This window comes from Mustela putorius, unplaced genomic scaffold (assembly GCF_011764305.1).
Source record: "Mustela putorius furo isolate JIRA1106 unplaced genomic scaffold, ASM1176430v1.1 tig00004041_pilon_pilon_pilon, whole genome shotgun sequence".
Classification (NCBI taxonomy): domain Eukaryota; kingdom Metazoa; phylum Chordata; class Mammalia; order Carnivora; family Mustelidae; genus Mustela; species Mustela putorius.
The window spans coordinates 2,650,656-2,665,899 of record NW_025422176.1 but is presented as its reverse complement, the minus strand read 5'-3'; the positions used below and the strand labels follow the sequence as shown (position 1 = coordinate 2,665,899).

At 45.8% G+C, this 15,244-nt stretch overlaps 1 protein-coding gene across 4 annotated transcripts in view; it reads left to right on the top strand.

The window, feature by feature from the left end:
* Positions 1–15,244, top strand: part of SLC5A11 (solute carrier family 5 member 11) — a 42,146-nt gene that overhangs the window by 12,319 nt on the left and 14,583 nt on the right. For all 4 annotated transcript variants that reach the window (XM_004778344.3, XM_004778343.3, XM_045072717.1 and 1 more), the window contains exons 4-9: positions 1,639–1,743; positions 3,203–3,262; positions 4,827–4,931; positions 6,084–6,189; positions 8,503–8,583; positions 13,975–14,180. In XM_004778344.3, coding sequence (XP_004778401.1) covers positions 1,639–1,743; positions 3,203–3,262; positions 4,827–4,931; positions 6,084–6,189; positions 8,503–8,583; positions 13,975–14,180 — 663 coding nt within the window. The remainder of the gene's footprint in view (positions 1–1,638; positions 1,744–3,202; positions 3,263–4,826; positions 4,932–6,083; positions 6,190–8,502; positions 8,584–13,974; positions 14,181–15,244) is intronic.

The window sequence follows — 15,244 nt, the reverse complement described above, 5'->3', positions numbered from 1 at the left end:
AGTCAATGCCTGAGCTGGGTGGGGGAGCCTGGAACCTCCCCCTCCGAAGCCTATGTGATGAGAAATGAGAAGGGGCTAGAGGCCATTACTGAGACAAGGTAGAATAGATGTTGAGGACACAAATGACAAACACAGTAGTCGAATTAGTATTTTCTTTTTTTCCTCAACTTTTAAAAAAATATTTTATTTATTTATTTATTTGATGGACAGAGATCACAAGTAGGCAGAGAAGCAGGCAGAGAGAGAGGAGGAAGCAGGCTCTCTGCTGAGCAGAGAGCCCGGTGCGGGGCTCAATCCCAGGACCCTGAAGGCAGAGGCTTTAACCCACTGGGTTAGCCACCCAGGCGCTCCAGTACTTTCTTTTCAAGCAGACTTAGGGGCATTGCCAAACACATATACAAACATGTGTACATGCACATATACACATACGTGCACACATGTGCACTCGTATGCACACTTCATGGGCCCTGGGTAGGTGGTCCGGGATAATAGTTTGCTTATAATCGCCTAAAATAAGGATGAAATCTTTGAACTAAGAAGAGGGAGGACATCTCCCATTTGCAGTGAAGCCATTCACTGCAAATCCACCCAATATTCATTACAAAACATTTTCTCCCTGGGGCACCCAGGGTGACTCAATTGCTTAAGTGTCCAGCTCAGTTTCAGCTCAGGTTGTGATCTCAGGGTTGAGAGATCAGGCCACATGTCGGGCTCCTCACTGGGCATGGAGCTTGCTTGGGATTTTCTCTCTCTCCCCTCCGTCCCTCCCTTTCTCTCTCTCTTTCTCAGTGAGCTGGTCTTCACCCTCAAGGAGCTCTTATAATCTAGTGTTCCCCGAATTATGAGTAACAGTTGCCCAAAGATTTCTCAGTTGCCTGCTGACACAGCATTAAATATCACCAAATGACATAGTGTGCATATACTCCCTTTCCTATTCTCTGTCAATCCTCTTGACTTTATAAAAGAAAAAGTCACAGTTTGGTACTAAGGTATCTTTAGCTTTCTGTCTCTGGCTTATCTCTATGTTTAAGCAAGAGAATGCAGGCCTCAGTGAGAGAAACTAGCAAGGATTTAGTAACAGAGATGGTGTCCCAGTTCTATTTCCAGAAGAGAAAATGTAATTGACCCGGCTCGGGCCAGGTGCTCAAGTCTGTCTGGTCCAGTCCATTGAGACCAGGGATTGGGGTCATCGAGTATAGGCTTGGCCACTTACTGTTCTACCAGAAAGAGGACTATCTACTTTGCTGAGTTAGAAGCAGAACTGGAATAGAACACAGGCTTTCTGATTCTCATCATGAAGCACCTTCCACAAGACCCTGTCATCCTTTCCCCAGGGATACTGCATACAGTTGTTCATGTCATGCACTGCACAACCCTCTGACACACAATTCATATTTTAGCCATCAAAAATATGCATATCTATTGTGCCAGTATCTGATAGATGGAAGTAAAAGAGTCTTGAGGAAGAAGACTCTTTTTCTAATTTGAGGAAAGAAAAAGGTGCCACATAGGCTAGGGATGGCCCTGCCTTCTCCACTTCTTCTGTCTTGGTCCCTCTGGAGCATGAGAAAAACCAGGGCTGGGGAAAAGGTACCATAGACCATCACTCTAAGATCTGACTTGTCCATCTGTCCACAGGTGGGCGCATCCTTGTTTGCTAGCAATGTGGGAAGTGGACATTTCGTTGGCCTGGCAGGGTCAGGCGCTGCTGTGGGCCTCTCGGTCACTGCTTATGAATTGAATGTAAGTATTTTATCAGCAGGCGTACAGCTCACCCTTTGCCTACCAGAGAGTCCTGGGGGACAATGTGAATTCATTTATTTATTTATTTATTTATTTATTTATTTATTTTTGTTAAAGATTTTATTTATTTATTTTAGAGAGCATGAGAGAGGGAGCACGAGCATGGGGAGGGGCAGAAGGAGAGAATCCCAAGTAGTCTCCGTTGCTGAGGGTGGAGCCCAAGGTGGGCCCCGATTCCTGGACCCCCTGAGGTCATGACCTGAGCTGAAACCAAGAGTCGGAGGCTCAACCAACCAAGCCACCCAGGCGCCCCTACCCTGTTCTTTTTAGAACTACAGTTGTACTTCATGAGAAAACAAGCAAGCACCAAAGGCAGACCTGGTCAGCAAAAAATCAGCTGGGTCTGCAAGCTTTGGGCTTGTCTGGGTTTGCTTGATCCTGGCCCAGAAGACTGGGACCCCAAAAAATCAATGTGTGGGAGAAGAGGGCTTAGAACCTCTCTCTTGTGGATGTAGAAAATAGAAGGTCTCAGGGGACCCGAGGGTATATCTGTGTATTAGATCCAGTTGGCATCACAAAAATGTAGTGTGTGGTTCCGTGGTTCTCAACCTTCCTGCCACCCCACAGAGACTCTAGAGACACGACACATTATCCTGGGTAGCAGGGTCCATGCAGGGTGTGATTTTCACTGAGGGGGCGGGCATGCACTCTTAGTAGGGAGTTTCATCTTCACAGTAGTTAACACATTTTATTTATTTATTTATTTATTTATTTATTTTAAGATTTATTTATTTATTTGTCAGAGAGATCACAAGTAGACAGAGAGGCAGGCAGAGAGAGAGAGAAGCAGGCTCCCTGCTGAGCAGAGAGCCCGACATGGGACTCAATCCCAGGACCCCGAGATCATGACCTGAGCCGAAGGCAGCGGCTTAACCCACTGAACCACCCAGGCGTCCAACACATTTTTTTTAAAACAAGCTTTATTTATTTATTTGTTTGTTTGTTTATTTTTACATTGTCTCCACGCCCAGGGTAGGGCTTGAACTCACCACCCTGAGATCAAGAGTGACTCGCTCCACCCACTGAGCCAGCCAGGCACCCCCTCAGTGACTAACATTTTTACAGTACTCGTTTTGTGCTGCCGACTTAGTACCCTACGCACAGTACCCTATGATAGGATTCACTTAGCAAGCCCATCCTGGATCAACGAGGGAGGGCCACCCCTGGGTGGCGGGGGAATGACACGAGGTTTCGGGGGACACTGCATGAGGAGTCACAGGAAAAGCTGCTATTTCCGTGCTCCCTCCTTCCTCCGCTTCTCCCATTTCAACACGGAAATACGATGGCCCAGGGAGGATGAGCTACTGAACCCGAGACGGAGCCAGGCCAGGTGACCGCCAAGTGCAGAGGGAAATCCAAACCAGCACCTCGATGTGCCTGACTCTGTTTTCTCGGGCAGGGCCTGTTCTCTGTGTTGATGTTGGCCTGGATCTTCCTGCCCATCTACATCGCTGGTCAGGTGAGTTGGGGTGCTCTGGGATGGGAAGAGCCTTTGGGAGGGTCACCCTTGGGTTCCCTCCCTCCCCCCTGAGGACATCCGTTAGCCAGTCCCTGGAAACTCCCCACATGGTGAGGGTCGCTGCCCAGGTGAGAGCGGGGAGCCCTGTCCTTAGCAGCTCCTACCTGCTGCCCCCTGAGGGAGATGCACACAGGCTTTTCAGAGGCTGGAAGCAACAGGGGCTCAAAAACACTTTTTTTTTTTCTCAATGCCAAGACACAGACACAAGACTCACAGTGTCTTAAAACTTAATCCATAACAGGTTACTGCTTTTCTTCCTTTGCATAGAAAACTATACAAACAGAGTTGTTTCTGGTGGATGTGAAACGTCAACATTTTTGTTCCCAAACGACGGTGCTTTAAGACTTTTTGGAAAAAGTAGTTTAAAAAATTGTTTCTGATCCAACAGCTTTGCGTCAGTCCTCCTGCCTCGACTTCCTTCTGTTTTAGGGATCCTACCACACAGGCAAGATCATACTGTCCCATCGTGGTTTTAATGATGCAAGAACTGATTTTCACTTTTTATTGAGGCAGTTAAAGAAATACACAAGTAGGGAGACCTGCTGAATGATAAAAGGAATCATTTGAAAAATTACGTTGTACCAAATGTAGTGTGATCCTGTGTAAAGGGCAAGGGTACATGGATGAATAACCTTGGAGATAATACGGAGTCTGAGTAAGATAAGCAGGGCCTTAGTGGGTGGCTGGTAGGGGGCTCCCACCTCCAACTGGGACTTGCTCCCATGTGGGCAAAATATCTGGGGTATACCAACACTGGGCTGGGACCGAAGCAGCAATAATTATGTATTAACACCTCCTCTGGAAAGGGGTAAAGATCGGTGGAGATGCAGGTTATTTCCCAGGTAGGGCAGCCAGACATTCTCGGCCACTTTCTCTGGCAAGGAAAGGTAATGTCATCTGCTGAGAGGGAGGAAGGAATTCGGGGGCTGGAGTTGAGAGGAGGCAGGGAGACTTGAAATGGTAGCTGTGGTTGCTTCTAATAGGAAAATGTGGGAGCTCAATCCATTAAACTGACTAACTCACTCGTTCGCCCTGTCAAATAAAAGTCATTTTAAGACATAAAAACAGTGAGTAATGGGTAATACAATTGGGATGGGAGTGATAGATATCCCCCTGCACAGAACCTCAATTCCTCCACACCCCATCCCTCTGCCCCCAATTTCTCCTCCTTTTTTTTTTTTTTTTAAGATTTTATTTATTGGAGAGAGAGAGAGTGAGCACAAGCAGGGGGAGAGGGAGAAGCAGATTCCCCCCTGAGCAGGGAGCCTGACTTGGGACTCGATCCCAGGACCCTGGGATCCTGACCTGAGCCGAAGGCAGACACTTAACTAGTGAGCCACCCTCCTAACCCCATTTTCTTCTTCTCTCCTAAGTCTATGATTAAGAAGACCATCAGTGCTGCTGAGTTGGGCGAGGAACGGGGGAGGGGAGAGGGAAGGGGCAGTGCCAGGAGGCCATGTGCCCCAAATCAGGTGGGTGGTAACAGCTCAACTCTGGCCTCCAGGTCACCACGATGCCAGAATACCTAAGGAAACGCTTTGGCGGCAACAGGATCCCCATCATCCTGGCTGTGCTTTACCTGTTCATCTACATCTTCACCAAGATCTCGGTAAGGTGGGGACCCAGCCTGGCCGCGTCCCTAGAGCATGGTGAGAAAATGGAATACAGCCATTGGTAGTGTGTCCTGCCCATGCATGTCCTCTCCTTGGGCGGGCTTCAGGGCGCTTGGAGAATGAGAGGGGTCAGGGAAGAGGGTAAGCTCTGGGAGAGGAAGTTGGGAGAAAAGTTGGAGGGAGGGACACCTCTTTCTACTCCTGCCAGAGCTCTGGCAACATATCAGGATGGTGAAGGTTGAAGAACAGGGCTCTGAGAGCCCTGCCAAACCTCGGTGGGGAGCTGTTCTCTTCCTCCCGGGATCAGGCAGTCATCAGGTATTCATCAGGTGTGTGGAGGCCCATGGAGACTGCCCCACCCTGGCCTTTGGCTGGACGGGCAGATTTCAAGAAAGGCCAAGAGCAGACCTGACTCGTGCTGATGCTGTCTCCGCTTACAGCTGGGACTGGGGAGAGCCTACCCCAGGTGCGGAGAGTGGGAGTGGGTGCAGTGCAGAGGAATTCCATTCAATCCAGACAACAATAATTGATTCTGTGCCAGCTGCAGGCTTGAAAGATAGACGTTAGATGACAACATTCGTTCAGAACTCCCCTCTCAGCCTGGTGGGAAGCTACAGACGTAGGAAGCCTTCACAAGGGAAGTTACGACCAAGGATGATTACCAGCTAGGGAAAGGGGGCCTGGCATTCTGGATGGATAGACAGGGCTTGTTAAGGGAAGCAGGGAACGTGAAGAGAATGAGGGAAATGAGGTCAAGGGGCAAGCAGACCATGAAGCCTGAAATGCAATTTTAATGTTTTTATGTAGATATAAGTTTGGGGTTCATGGGGGCAGAGCCACTGGAGAATATTAATGGGCAGGAGAAGGATGACATGATCATGGCAATATTTGATAAGGTTGCGGTGTTGAGGATGGAGAGTGGAACCAAGAGTAGAAGCAGGAAGACCACTGAGGAGGTTGTTGTATTAGCCTGGTGAATGGGTGTCAAATGTAATGGCCCACATGGCTCCAGTTTGAGACCCCCGATCTGGGAAGAGGTGGCTGAAGCAGTAGAGAACTCTTCTGTATTTGCCAGAATCCAGGCTTAGGGGAGCCTGTGCTGAAAATGTCCCTCCATTCATTCATCCATCAATTTCATGTCTCCCCAGGTGGACATGTATGCAGGCGCCATCTTTATACAGCAGTCTCTGCACCTCGATCTCTACCTGGCTATAGTCGGGCTGCTCGCCATTACAGCTCTGTACACTGTTGCAGGTGTGTCTGAGTAAGGGGTGATGCTTGAGAGCCTGTGGCCTGTCCCCTGTCTTTTCCTGGCTCATCTTCTGATGTTCCCATGTGTTAAAACCATTCATTCATTACACCTCACTCCACGACCCCAGATGAGATGATTTCTCTTGGCCGTTGTCCAAAGGAAGAGGGTTCCCTTTTAGAAAGAGGATTTAAAAACACACCAAAACTGTATCAAGCTATTTCCTATTTATTTATTGAAAAACTATTTATTGAGAACTGTCAGAGCTGAGCATGTTTCTCCACACACACTCTGGAAAGCTAGTTGGGAAGTGACCCTAATTCTGGAGGCTGAGGTTCGGTGGTCTCCTCTTTCCCCATCAGAGCAGCATCATAGGAGAGAGACCAGCCTCTAGTAGGCCCCAGACAAGTATTTGGTTTGGAATATTTGCCTTCTTATCTTCACATTCTGCTCCAGCTTCATCCCGCTCTGCCCCCTCTTGGTGTAATATAATTCATTCTACAAATATACCTATATATTACCTAGCATGTTCAAGACATCGTGCTAGGAAATGGGGCACGGCAGTAAGCAAAACAGACAAATTCTTTACCCAAAAGGACCTTATATTCTAATGGGGATGGGGAGACAGACAACAGAGCATGACAACCAAGAAATAATATCAGGACATATTATAATCTGGTAAGTGTGCTGAAGGGAGTTTAAGCAGGATGAGATGGGGAGTGGTAGGATAAGGAGGTTTGTTGTTGTTGTTTTCCCACAAAGAATGTTCAGGGAAGGCCTTTCTAAGGCCTTCTTGAACCACATTTAAATGGTATGAAGGAAGCTCTCAAGAGAAGCTCAGGGGAAGAGAAGTCCAGGCAGAGGGATGGTCACATGTAAAGACTCTTAGGATGAGAACATGCTTGCTTGGGGAACAAAGGGGTGGTCAGTGTGGCTGAGGCTGAGCGAGGAAATGGTTGTTCAAGTGCATCCTGCTCGGCTCAGGGGGGCCATGCCCACAAACCAGAGAGGGATGTACCCCCGACCCTGTGTGGAACAGCATCCCTAATGATGTGCAAAAGGCCAGCCATTGGCACATCGCAGGAGACAAAATGCACCTGGGTTTTATTCTAAGTGCCGTGCATCTCCACTGGCGGCTCTAAGTGGAAAAGCAACCAAATCGAACGTATGCAGAGGCCCCTGAAGGATCTCAGGGGGTTCCACGCTCATGGAGGCCATGTGCCGGGAGCCCCAGGAAAGAGAAAGGCTAGCGGCCAAAGTCCGTTTATCTTGGCATTTCCTTGTTTGGGGAGTCTGTGTCCCCATTACGCTGATCTCTCTCAAGACAAGGGACATGCTGGTTTGTTTGCCTCTCTGTCCCTTCCACAAAGAGCTTGGCAGGGTGCTCACGAGAGATTTGGGGAAGGATTGAAGAAGACACTGCACCCAGGGCCTGGCACGTGGCAACTGCTCAGTAATCATCAGTATAGGAACGATGCCAGCTTCTAGTGGCAGAATCTCAGGCTGGATTATTGCCTCAGAGGGTCAGGGCCAGAATGGAGGCCGGATCTCTCTCCATGTTTGTGACGGGGACCCTGTTCATGCTGGCAAGGAGAGAGGAATCAGAGTGGAACACTACAGCTCCGTGCACACTTTCTGCACACTGGCACTGCCCACGAATAAACGTGCTCACATGAGAGAAGCATCTCTTTCCCCTTTGGGAAGAAGGAAGCGGGAAGTATGGTACAGGGAAGAGACTGGGAAGATCACCCTGTCCAGATGCTGATGGACCTGCTGCCATTATATGGTCATGATCAGCTGGTCTCACCTGGCTCAGAAGGGGAGGTCGATGACATCTGGAATAGCTGGCTGGGGCAAGGTGGCCTCCCTCATGCGGTTGGTGGTTGGCGTGGGCTCTCAGCTGGGCTTCCCCTGTGTGAGGCATCACCCTCAGGTAGGCAAGGGTGGGCTTCTCCGGCATGGAGGTCTCAGGGCAACAAGAGAACAAGAGCAGAGGCTTCCGGGGCCTTGAGGCCTAGGCTCTGAGCTGCACAATATCACTCCCGCCCTAATCTGCAGATCAAAGTAACCCATTTGGCCAAGACTCTCATTAAGAGGTAGAGAAATCAGCTTCACCTCAACATGGAAGGAACAGCAAAGCCACACTGCCAAATGGGCAGGCGCTCAGGAAGGAGACACTGTGGCCATCTTTGCACACGACACTAAGAAGTCTCCTCAGGCAGGTCTTGAAATTGCAGGTTCTGTTGCTCCCCAGGGTAACTCCTCTCTACCACCATACCTGACGCTCACCTCGTGCTTATCCCCACCCCTACCCTCAGGTGGCCTGGCCGCTGTGATCTACACAGATGCCCTGCAGACTCTGATCATGCTCGTAGGAGCACTCATCCTGATGGGCTACAGTAAGTGGGGCCCCAGGGTCACTTGGGTGGATGACAACCACACTCTTGATGACATCTGCTTTCATCACTGTGATCAGCAAGCCCAGGGTCAAAAGCATAACACAGGGCATTCCTGTCATGGGGAACTTCCTTCAGGCATGTTATTTTAGCTGGAAGAGAACTTGGCTTATGGAAACTTACTGTTTTTTTTTTTTTTTTTAAGATTTATTTATTTTAGGGGGAGGGGGAGGAGAGGGCATAAGAAGAACGAATCTCGGGGCACCTGGGTGGCTCAGTGGGTTGAGGCCTCTGCCTTCAGCTCAGGTCATGATCCCAGGGTCCTGGGATCGAGCCCCACATCGGGCTCTCTGCTCAGCAGGGAACCTGCTTGCCTTCCTCTCTCTGCCTGCCTTTCTGCCTACTTGTGATCTCTGTCTTTCAAATAAATAAATAAAATCTTAAAAAAAAAAAAAGAAGAAGAAAGACTCTCCAGCAGACATTCCCCCCCACACTGAGCAAGGAGCCCCACGTGGAGCTCCATCCCACAACCCCAAGATCATGACCTGAGCTAAAATCAAGAGTCAGCTTCTTAACCAGATGAACTACCCAGGTGCCTCGACATTTACTGTTTTTAAGTAAAAACGAATAGTTCTTCCAATGTTGATATGGAAAAGTGACTAATAAATAAGAGAGGTTGGGGTACCTGGGTGGCTCAGTGGGTTAAGCCTCGACCTTCAGCTCAGGTCAGGATCTCAGGGTCCTGGGATTGAGCCCTGCACCGGGCTTTCTGCTCAGCAGGGAGCCTGCTTCCTCCCCTTCTCTCTCTGCCTGCCTCTGCCTACTTGTGATCTCTATCAAATAAATAAATAAAATATTTTTTAAAAAATAATAAATAAATAAATAAGAGGGGCAAAGGCACAGCTGTTCCTTACAGAAGAATTCCAGTGAATAAGTACAGACAGAGGGAGAGCTAGAAAATCACCATGAGGACATCACAGTGATCTGCAGGCAAGATCAAATGATAAATTCTCAAGTTGGCAGGTGAAAGTTCATGAAGACACAGGATCTTTGTATGGCCTCAATTATCATGCCCAAACTATTAATTGAAAAGGGAAAAGTAGCCACTCTCCACGGGAGCAACCTAGCTCACACCACTGTAGCTAAATGATCACCAGGAATGAGCCATTGATACCGTATAACTCCTGATATGGGGAGGAGGGTACAATGTATCCTCTGTGCCATGTTTGTCGACAAGACATAACCTCAGCTTCATCAGAAGAACCATCAGAAGTCCAGACTGAGAGACATTTTACATCGCCTAACCAGTTCCTCATAAGTACTAAAGGCATGTAAAATACAGACAGACTCAGGAATTGTCTAGGAACAGGAGTAGAAGGATATAAACAAGAGTACCTTAAAAGGGTGTCTTTCTGCACGGTTTCCATTTTATTTCTGTTCTTTTCATCTTTACAAATAAGACTTCGGAGTAATCATGGAATAATTGTTTCACAACATGAACAGAAAAGGCTTATTACTAACTTTACCAAGAAGTGTTTCAGAACCTTAGAAGAAGAAACGCTTCACTGGTGTCCTGTGTGTAAAGAGGACATACAGATGAGTAACAGATACGTGAAATGCTGCTGTCCTAAATACCAAAGCTTTGAGCCTTCCAGGGCCACACGAGCTACTTAAAACAGGTTTTCAGAGGCAAGAGAGAACCAAAATAGATCTGCCCAGGGTCTATTATTCTTAGCCAAACCTCTAGATCTTTCTCCATAAAAGGATGGGTTCCAGATGCAGAAGTTCCATTACTTAATTCTTATGGTCAGGCAGGAAAGAGTTTGCAGACCGGCCCCCAGTAATCCTCACCAATCTGCTGTATCTATTAGATGTTTGTTATCTAATTGACCAATTATGTGTGCATTTATTTCTGTGCCCTCAGTTCTGTCCCAGTCATCTATGTGTCTTTTTATGCCAACACCATCTGTTTTGATTTCTACAGCTTCATAATATAGTTTGAAATCAGGAAGTGTGAGGCCTTCCGCTTTGTTTTTCTTCCTCAATGTGGTTCTGGCTATTTGGGGCTTTTGTGGTTCCAGACGAATTTTAGAATGATTTTTTTTCTGTTTCTGTAAAAAATGTCATCGGAATTTAATAGGGATTGCACTGAATCTATAGATTGAGGGGCATCTGGCTGGCTCAGTCCCTGGAGGTTGTGATTCTTGATCTCAGGGGGATGAGTGCAAGCCTTACTTTGAGCATGGCGCTTACTTGAAAAAAAAATCCATAGATCACATTGAGTAGTGTGGATATTTTAACAATATTCTTCCAACCTATGAACACAGAATATCTGCCCATTTATTTGTGCTTTCTTCATTTTTTCATCCATGTTTTATATTTTTCATTCCTAAGTATTTTAGCCTTTTTGATGCAATCATAAGTATGATTGTTTATTTAAATGTCTCCTTCCATTTGTGCATAGAAATGTAACTGATTTTTGTATATTGATTTTGTACCTGCAACTTTACTGAATTCGTTTATTGCTTCTAACAATTTTTGGTGGAGTCTTCAAGGTTTCCTCTGTATAATTCCTGTGTTCCACAAACAGAGACAATTAAGCCCTTGGATATTTTTCAGGTATATTTCTGTTATCGATTTTTAATTAATTCCACTACAGCCATAGAATATATTTTATATGATATTGTTTCTTGTTAATTTGTTGAGGTTTGTTTTGTGGCCCCGAGACTTTGCCTGACTTCATGAACATTCTATATGTCCTTGAAAAGAGTATGCTGCTGTTGGCTATACTGTGTTATCAGTACCAATTAGGTCAAGAGGGTTGACAATGTTCAATACTCTATCTTTATTACTTTTTTCATCTATTTTCTCTATCGATGATTACAAAAGGGGTACTGACATTTCCAATGATAGTTGTCGATTTGTCCACTAGTCTTTGCATCACTTACTTTGAAGCTCTACTGTTAGGTGAATACGTATTTAGGAGTGTTATACATTCTTAGTGATTCAATTTCTTTATCATTATGTGATGTCCCTCTTTATCCCTGGTTGTATTCTTTATTCCAGGGTCTCCTTTGCCTGGTATTAATTTAGCCTCTCCAGCTTTTTCTTTTTCTTTTTCTTTTTCTTTTCTTTCTTTCTTTTTTTTTTTCTGATTCAAATCCCCAAACTTACTTACTTACTTTCTTTTTTTTTTGTTTAATTTTCTTACCTTTTCAGTGTTCCAAGATTCATTGTTTGTGCACCACACCCAGTGCTCCATGCAGTACGTGCCCTCCTTAATACCCACCACCAGGCTCACCCATCCTCCCACTCCCCTCCTTCCAAAACCCTCAGTTTGTTTCTCAGAGTCCATAGTCTCTCCTGCTTCTTCTCCCACTCTGATTTACCCCAATTCACATTTCATTTCCTTCTCCTAATGTCTGCCATGTTATTCCTAATGCTCCACAAGGAAGTGAAACCATATGAAAACTGACTTTCTCTGCTTGACTTATTTCTCTCGGCATCATCTCCTCCAGTCCCATCCATGTTGATACAAAAGTTGGGTGTTCATCCTTTCTGAGGGAGGCAGAATACCCCATTGTATATATGGACCATATCTTCTTTATTCATTCATCTGTTGAAGGGCATCTTGGCTCTTTCCAGTTTGGTGACTGTAGCCATTGCTGTATGAAAATTGTGGTGCAAATGGCCCTTCTTTTTACTACATCTGTATCGTTGGAGTAAATACACAGTAGTGCAATTGCAGGGTCACAGGGTAGCTCTATTTCTAATTTTTGAGGAATCTCCACACTGTTTTCCAAAGTGGCTGCACCAACTTGCATTCCCACCAACAGTGTAAGAGGGTTCCCCTTTCTCCACATCCTCTCTAACACTAGTTGTTTCCTGTCCTGTTAATTTTGTTCATTCTAACTGATGTAAGGTGATATTTCAATGAGGTTTTGATTTGAATCTCCCTGATGGCTAATGATGATGAACATTTTTTTTGAAGATTTTATTTATTTATTTGACAGACAGAGGTTACAAGTAGACAGAGAGGCAGTCAGAGAGAGGAGGAAGCAGGCTCCCTGCTGAGCAGAGAGCCCGATGTGGGGCTCGATCCCAGGACCGAGCCAAAGGCAGAGGCTTTAACCCACCGAGCCACCCAGGTGCCCCAATGATGAACATTTTTTCATGTGTCTGTTAGCCATTTGCATGTTTTCTTTGGAGAAGTGTCTGTTCATGTCTTCTGCACATTTTTTGAAGTGATTATCTGTTTTTTGGGTGTTGAGTTTAAGGGGTTCTTTATAGGTCTTGGATATCAGCCCTTTGTCTGTAGTGTCATTTGGGAATATCTTCTCCCATTCCGTGGGTTGCATCTTTTTTTGTTGACTGTTTCCTTTACTGTGCAGAATCTTTTGATCTGGATGAAATCCCAAAAGTTCATTTTCACTTTTGTTTCCTTTGCCTTTGGAGACATGTCTTGAAAGAAGTTGCTGGGTCCAATGTCAAGAGGTTACTGCCTATGTTCTCCTCTAGGATTTTGATAGATTCCTGCCTCATTTTGAGGTCTTTTATCCATTTCGAGTTTATCTTTGTGTATGGTGTGAGAGAATGGTCTAGTTTCATTCTTCTGTACATAGCTATCCAATTTTCCCAGCACCATTTATTGAAGAGACTGTCTTTTTTTCTTGATTATCAGTGTTTGAATAGTATATATTTCTTTTTTTTTTTAAGATTTTATTTATTTATTTGAGAGAGAGAGAGAGAGCACAAGTGGGGAGGCAGGAATGAGGGGTGCTTGAATGGCTCAGTTGTTACAGGTCTGCTTTGGGCTCAGGCTGTGATCCTAGGGTCCTGGGATGGAGTATGATGCTCCCTGCTCAGTGGGGAGCCTGCTCCTCCCTCTCCTGCCACTCTCTCTGCTTGTGTTCTCTTTCACTATCTCTATGTGTGTGTCAAATAAATAAGCAAAAATCTTTTTTTAAAAATTGTTATTACAAGGGAGCCTGGCTGGCTTGGACGGTGTAGTGTGTGATACTTGATCTCAACCTTGTGAGTTTGAGCCCCATGTTGGGCACAGAGATTACTTAAAAATAAGTAACTAGTTACTAGACCTACTGCTAGGTCTTACTGTTTAAAGGAGCAAATAACTACTAAGCCACAGTTTTAGTGTTTTGATGACTGCCTTAATATGTATGGCTTCCTTTATAATCCTGTATATTTTGTATTATGCATTGGTTATTAATATTCTTAGAAGCAATACATAGTCACTACCAGAGGCATCAAAAGAAGGTGACTAACTTTCCTTGTCTGCTCTGCTCTAAGTAGGATGTCACCCATCCAGCCATCCCCTTACCCTTGCTGTGGCTTGCTCTGAGTTTCTGGCAAATTCGGGCTTCCTCTGCATTTTAGGTTTTGCTGCAGTGGGCGGGATGGAAGGCCTGAAGGAGAAGTACTTCTTAGCCGTGGCTAGCAACCGGAGTGAAAATAACAGCTGCGGACTGCCTCGAGAAGATGCCTTCCATATTTTCCGAGACCCTCTGACATCTGATCTCCCGTGGCCGGGGATCCTACTTGGAATGTCCATCCCGTCCCTCTGGTACTGGTGCACGGATCAGGTACAGGGCATCTGATGAGGGAGCACCCTCCAGGATGCTTCTTTCTTTGTGGGGCTAGAGGCTGGGCTGGTTTCCTCCATCTCTTCTCTTGTTTGTATTCCCCTTCCCTCTCCCCCCGCCCCCCCCAAGCTCAACTACTCCTTCCTTTCTATTATTCTACATTATTTTACTTCTTGAACTTGTTCATGTAGTGGCAAATCCAGGGCTACTAATATTTGCAAAGGGGAACTGTTTTTTGTTTGTTTTTAAAGATTTACTTATTTATTTAGAAAGAGAGAGAGAGAGAGAGAGCACGCAGGGGGTGTGATGCAGAGGGAGACATTCACAAGCAGACTCTGTGCTCAGCGCAGAGCCTGACGTGAGGCTTGATCTCAACATCCTGAGATCATGACCTGAGCTGAAAAGCAAGAGTTTGATGCTTAACTGACTGAGCCACCCAGGCGCCCCTGCAAAGGGGAATTCTTAATACATCTTGCTAATGTCTGGAAAGATCCAGTAAGCAAGACATGATACATTTTAAATGGAGATTAAAATTGATATCCAATATCATTTACTCAACAGATACTCACTAGGTATCCTCTTTGTACCAGACACTTGGAAATCACGAGTAAACAAACCAGACAGGGCTCTTGTCTCCCTCGGAGCTCACCTTCTTCTAGTGGAGGGTAGACAGACAGTAAGAAAATTATATGGAATAATGAAAGGTAATAAATGTCATTTTCTTAAAAGCAGGGTAGGGAAAGAGGGGTTGAGAAGGTGGGAATGCAGCTTAAAATAGGGTGGCAGGGTCCTGGGCTGGCTCATTCAGTGGAGCATGCAACTCTTGATCTTGGGATTGTGAGTTCAAGCCCCACCTTGGGTAAAGAGATTACATAAATAAAATATATAAAGCATTTTGAAAAATAAATAAAATAGGGTGGCAAGGGGAGATGGGACTGAGGAGTGACCCTTGGAAAAACAGGCCTCAAAAAAGAAAAGGGCTCGCTCTGATAGTTGGGGAACATTTGCAATGGAGGCAATAGCCAACATGTATAATAAGCCCTTTTGTGTTAAAGGGGGGAAGG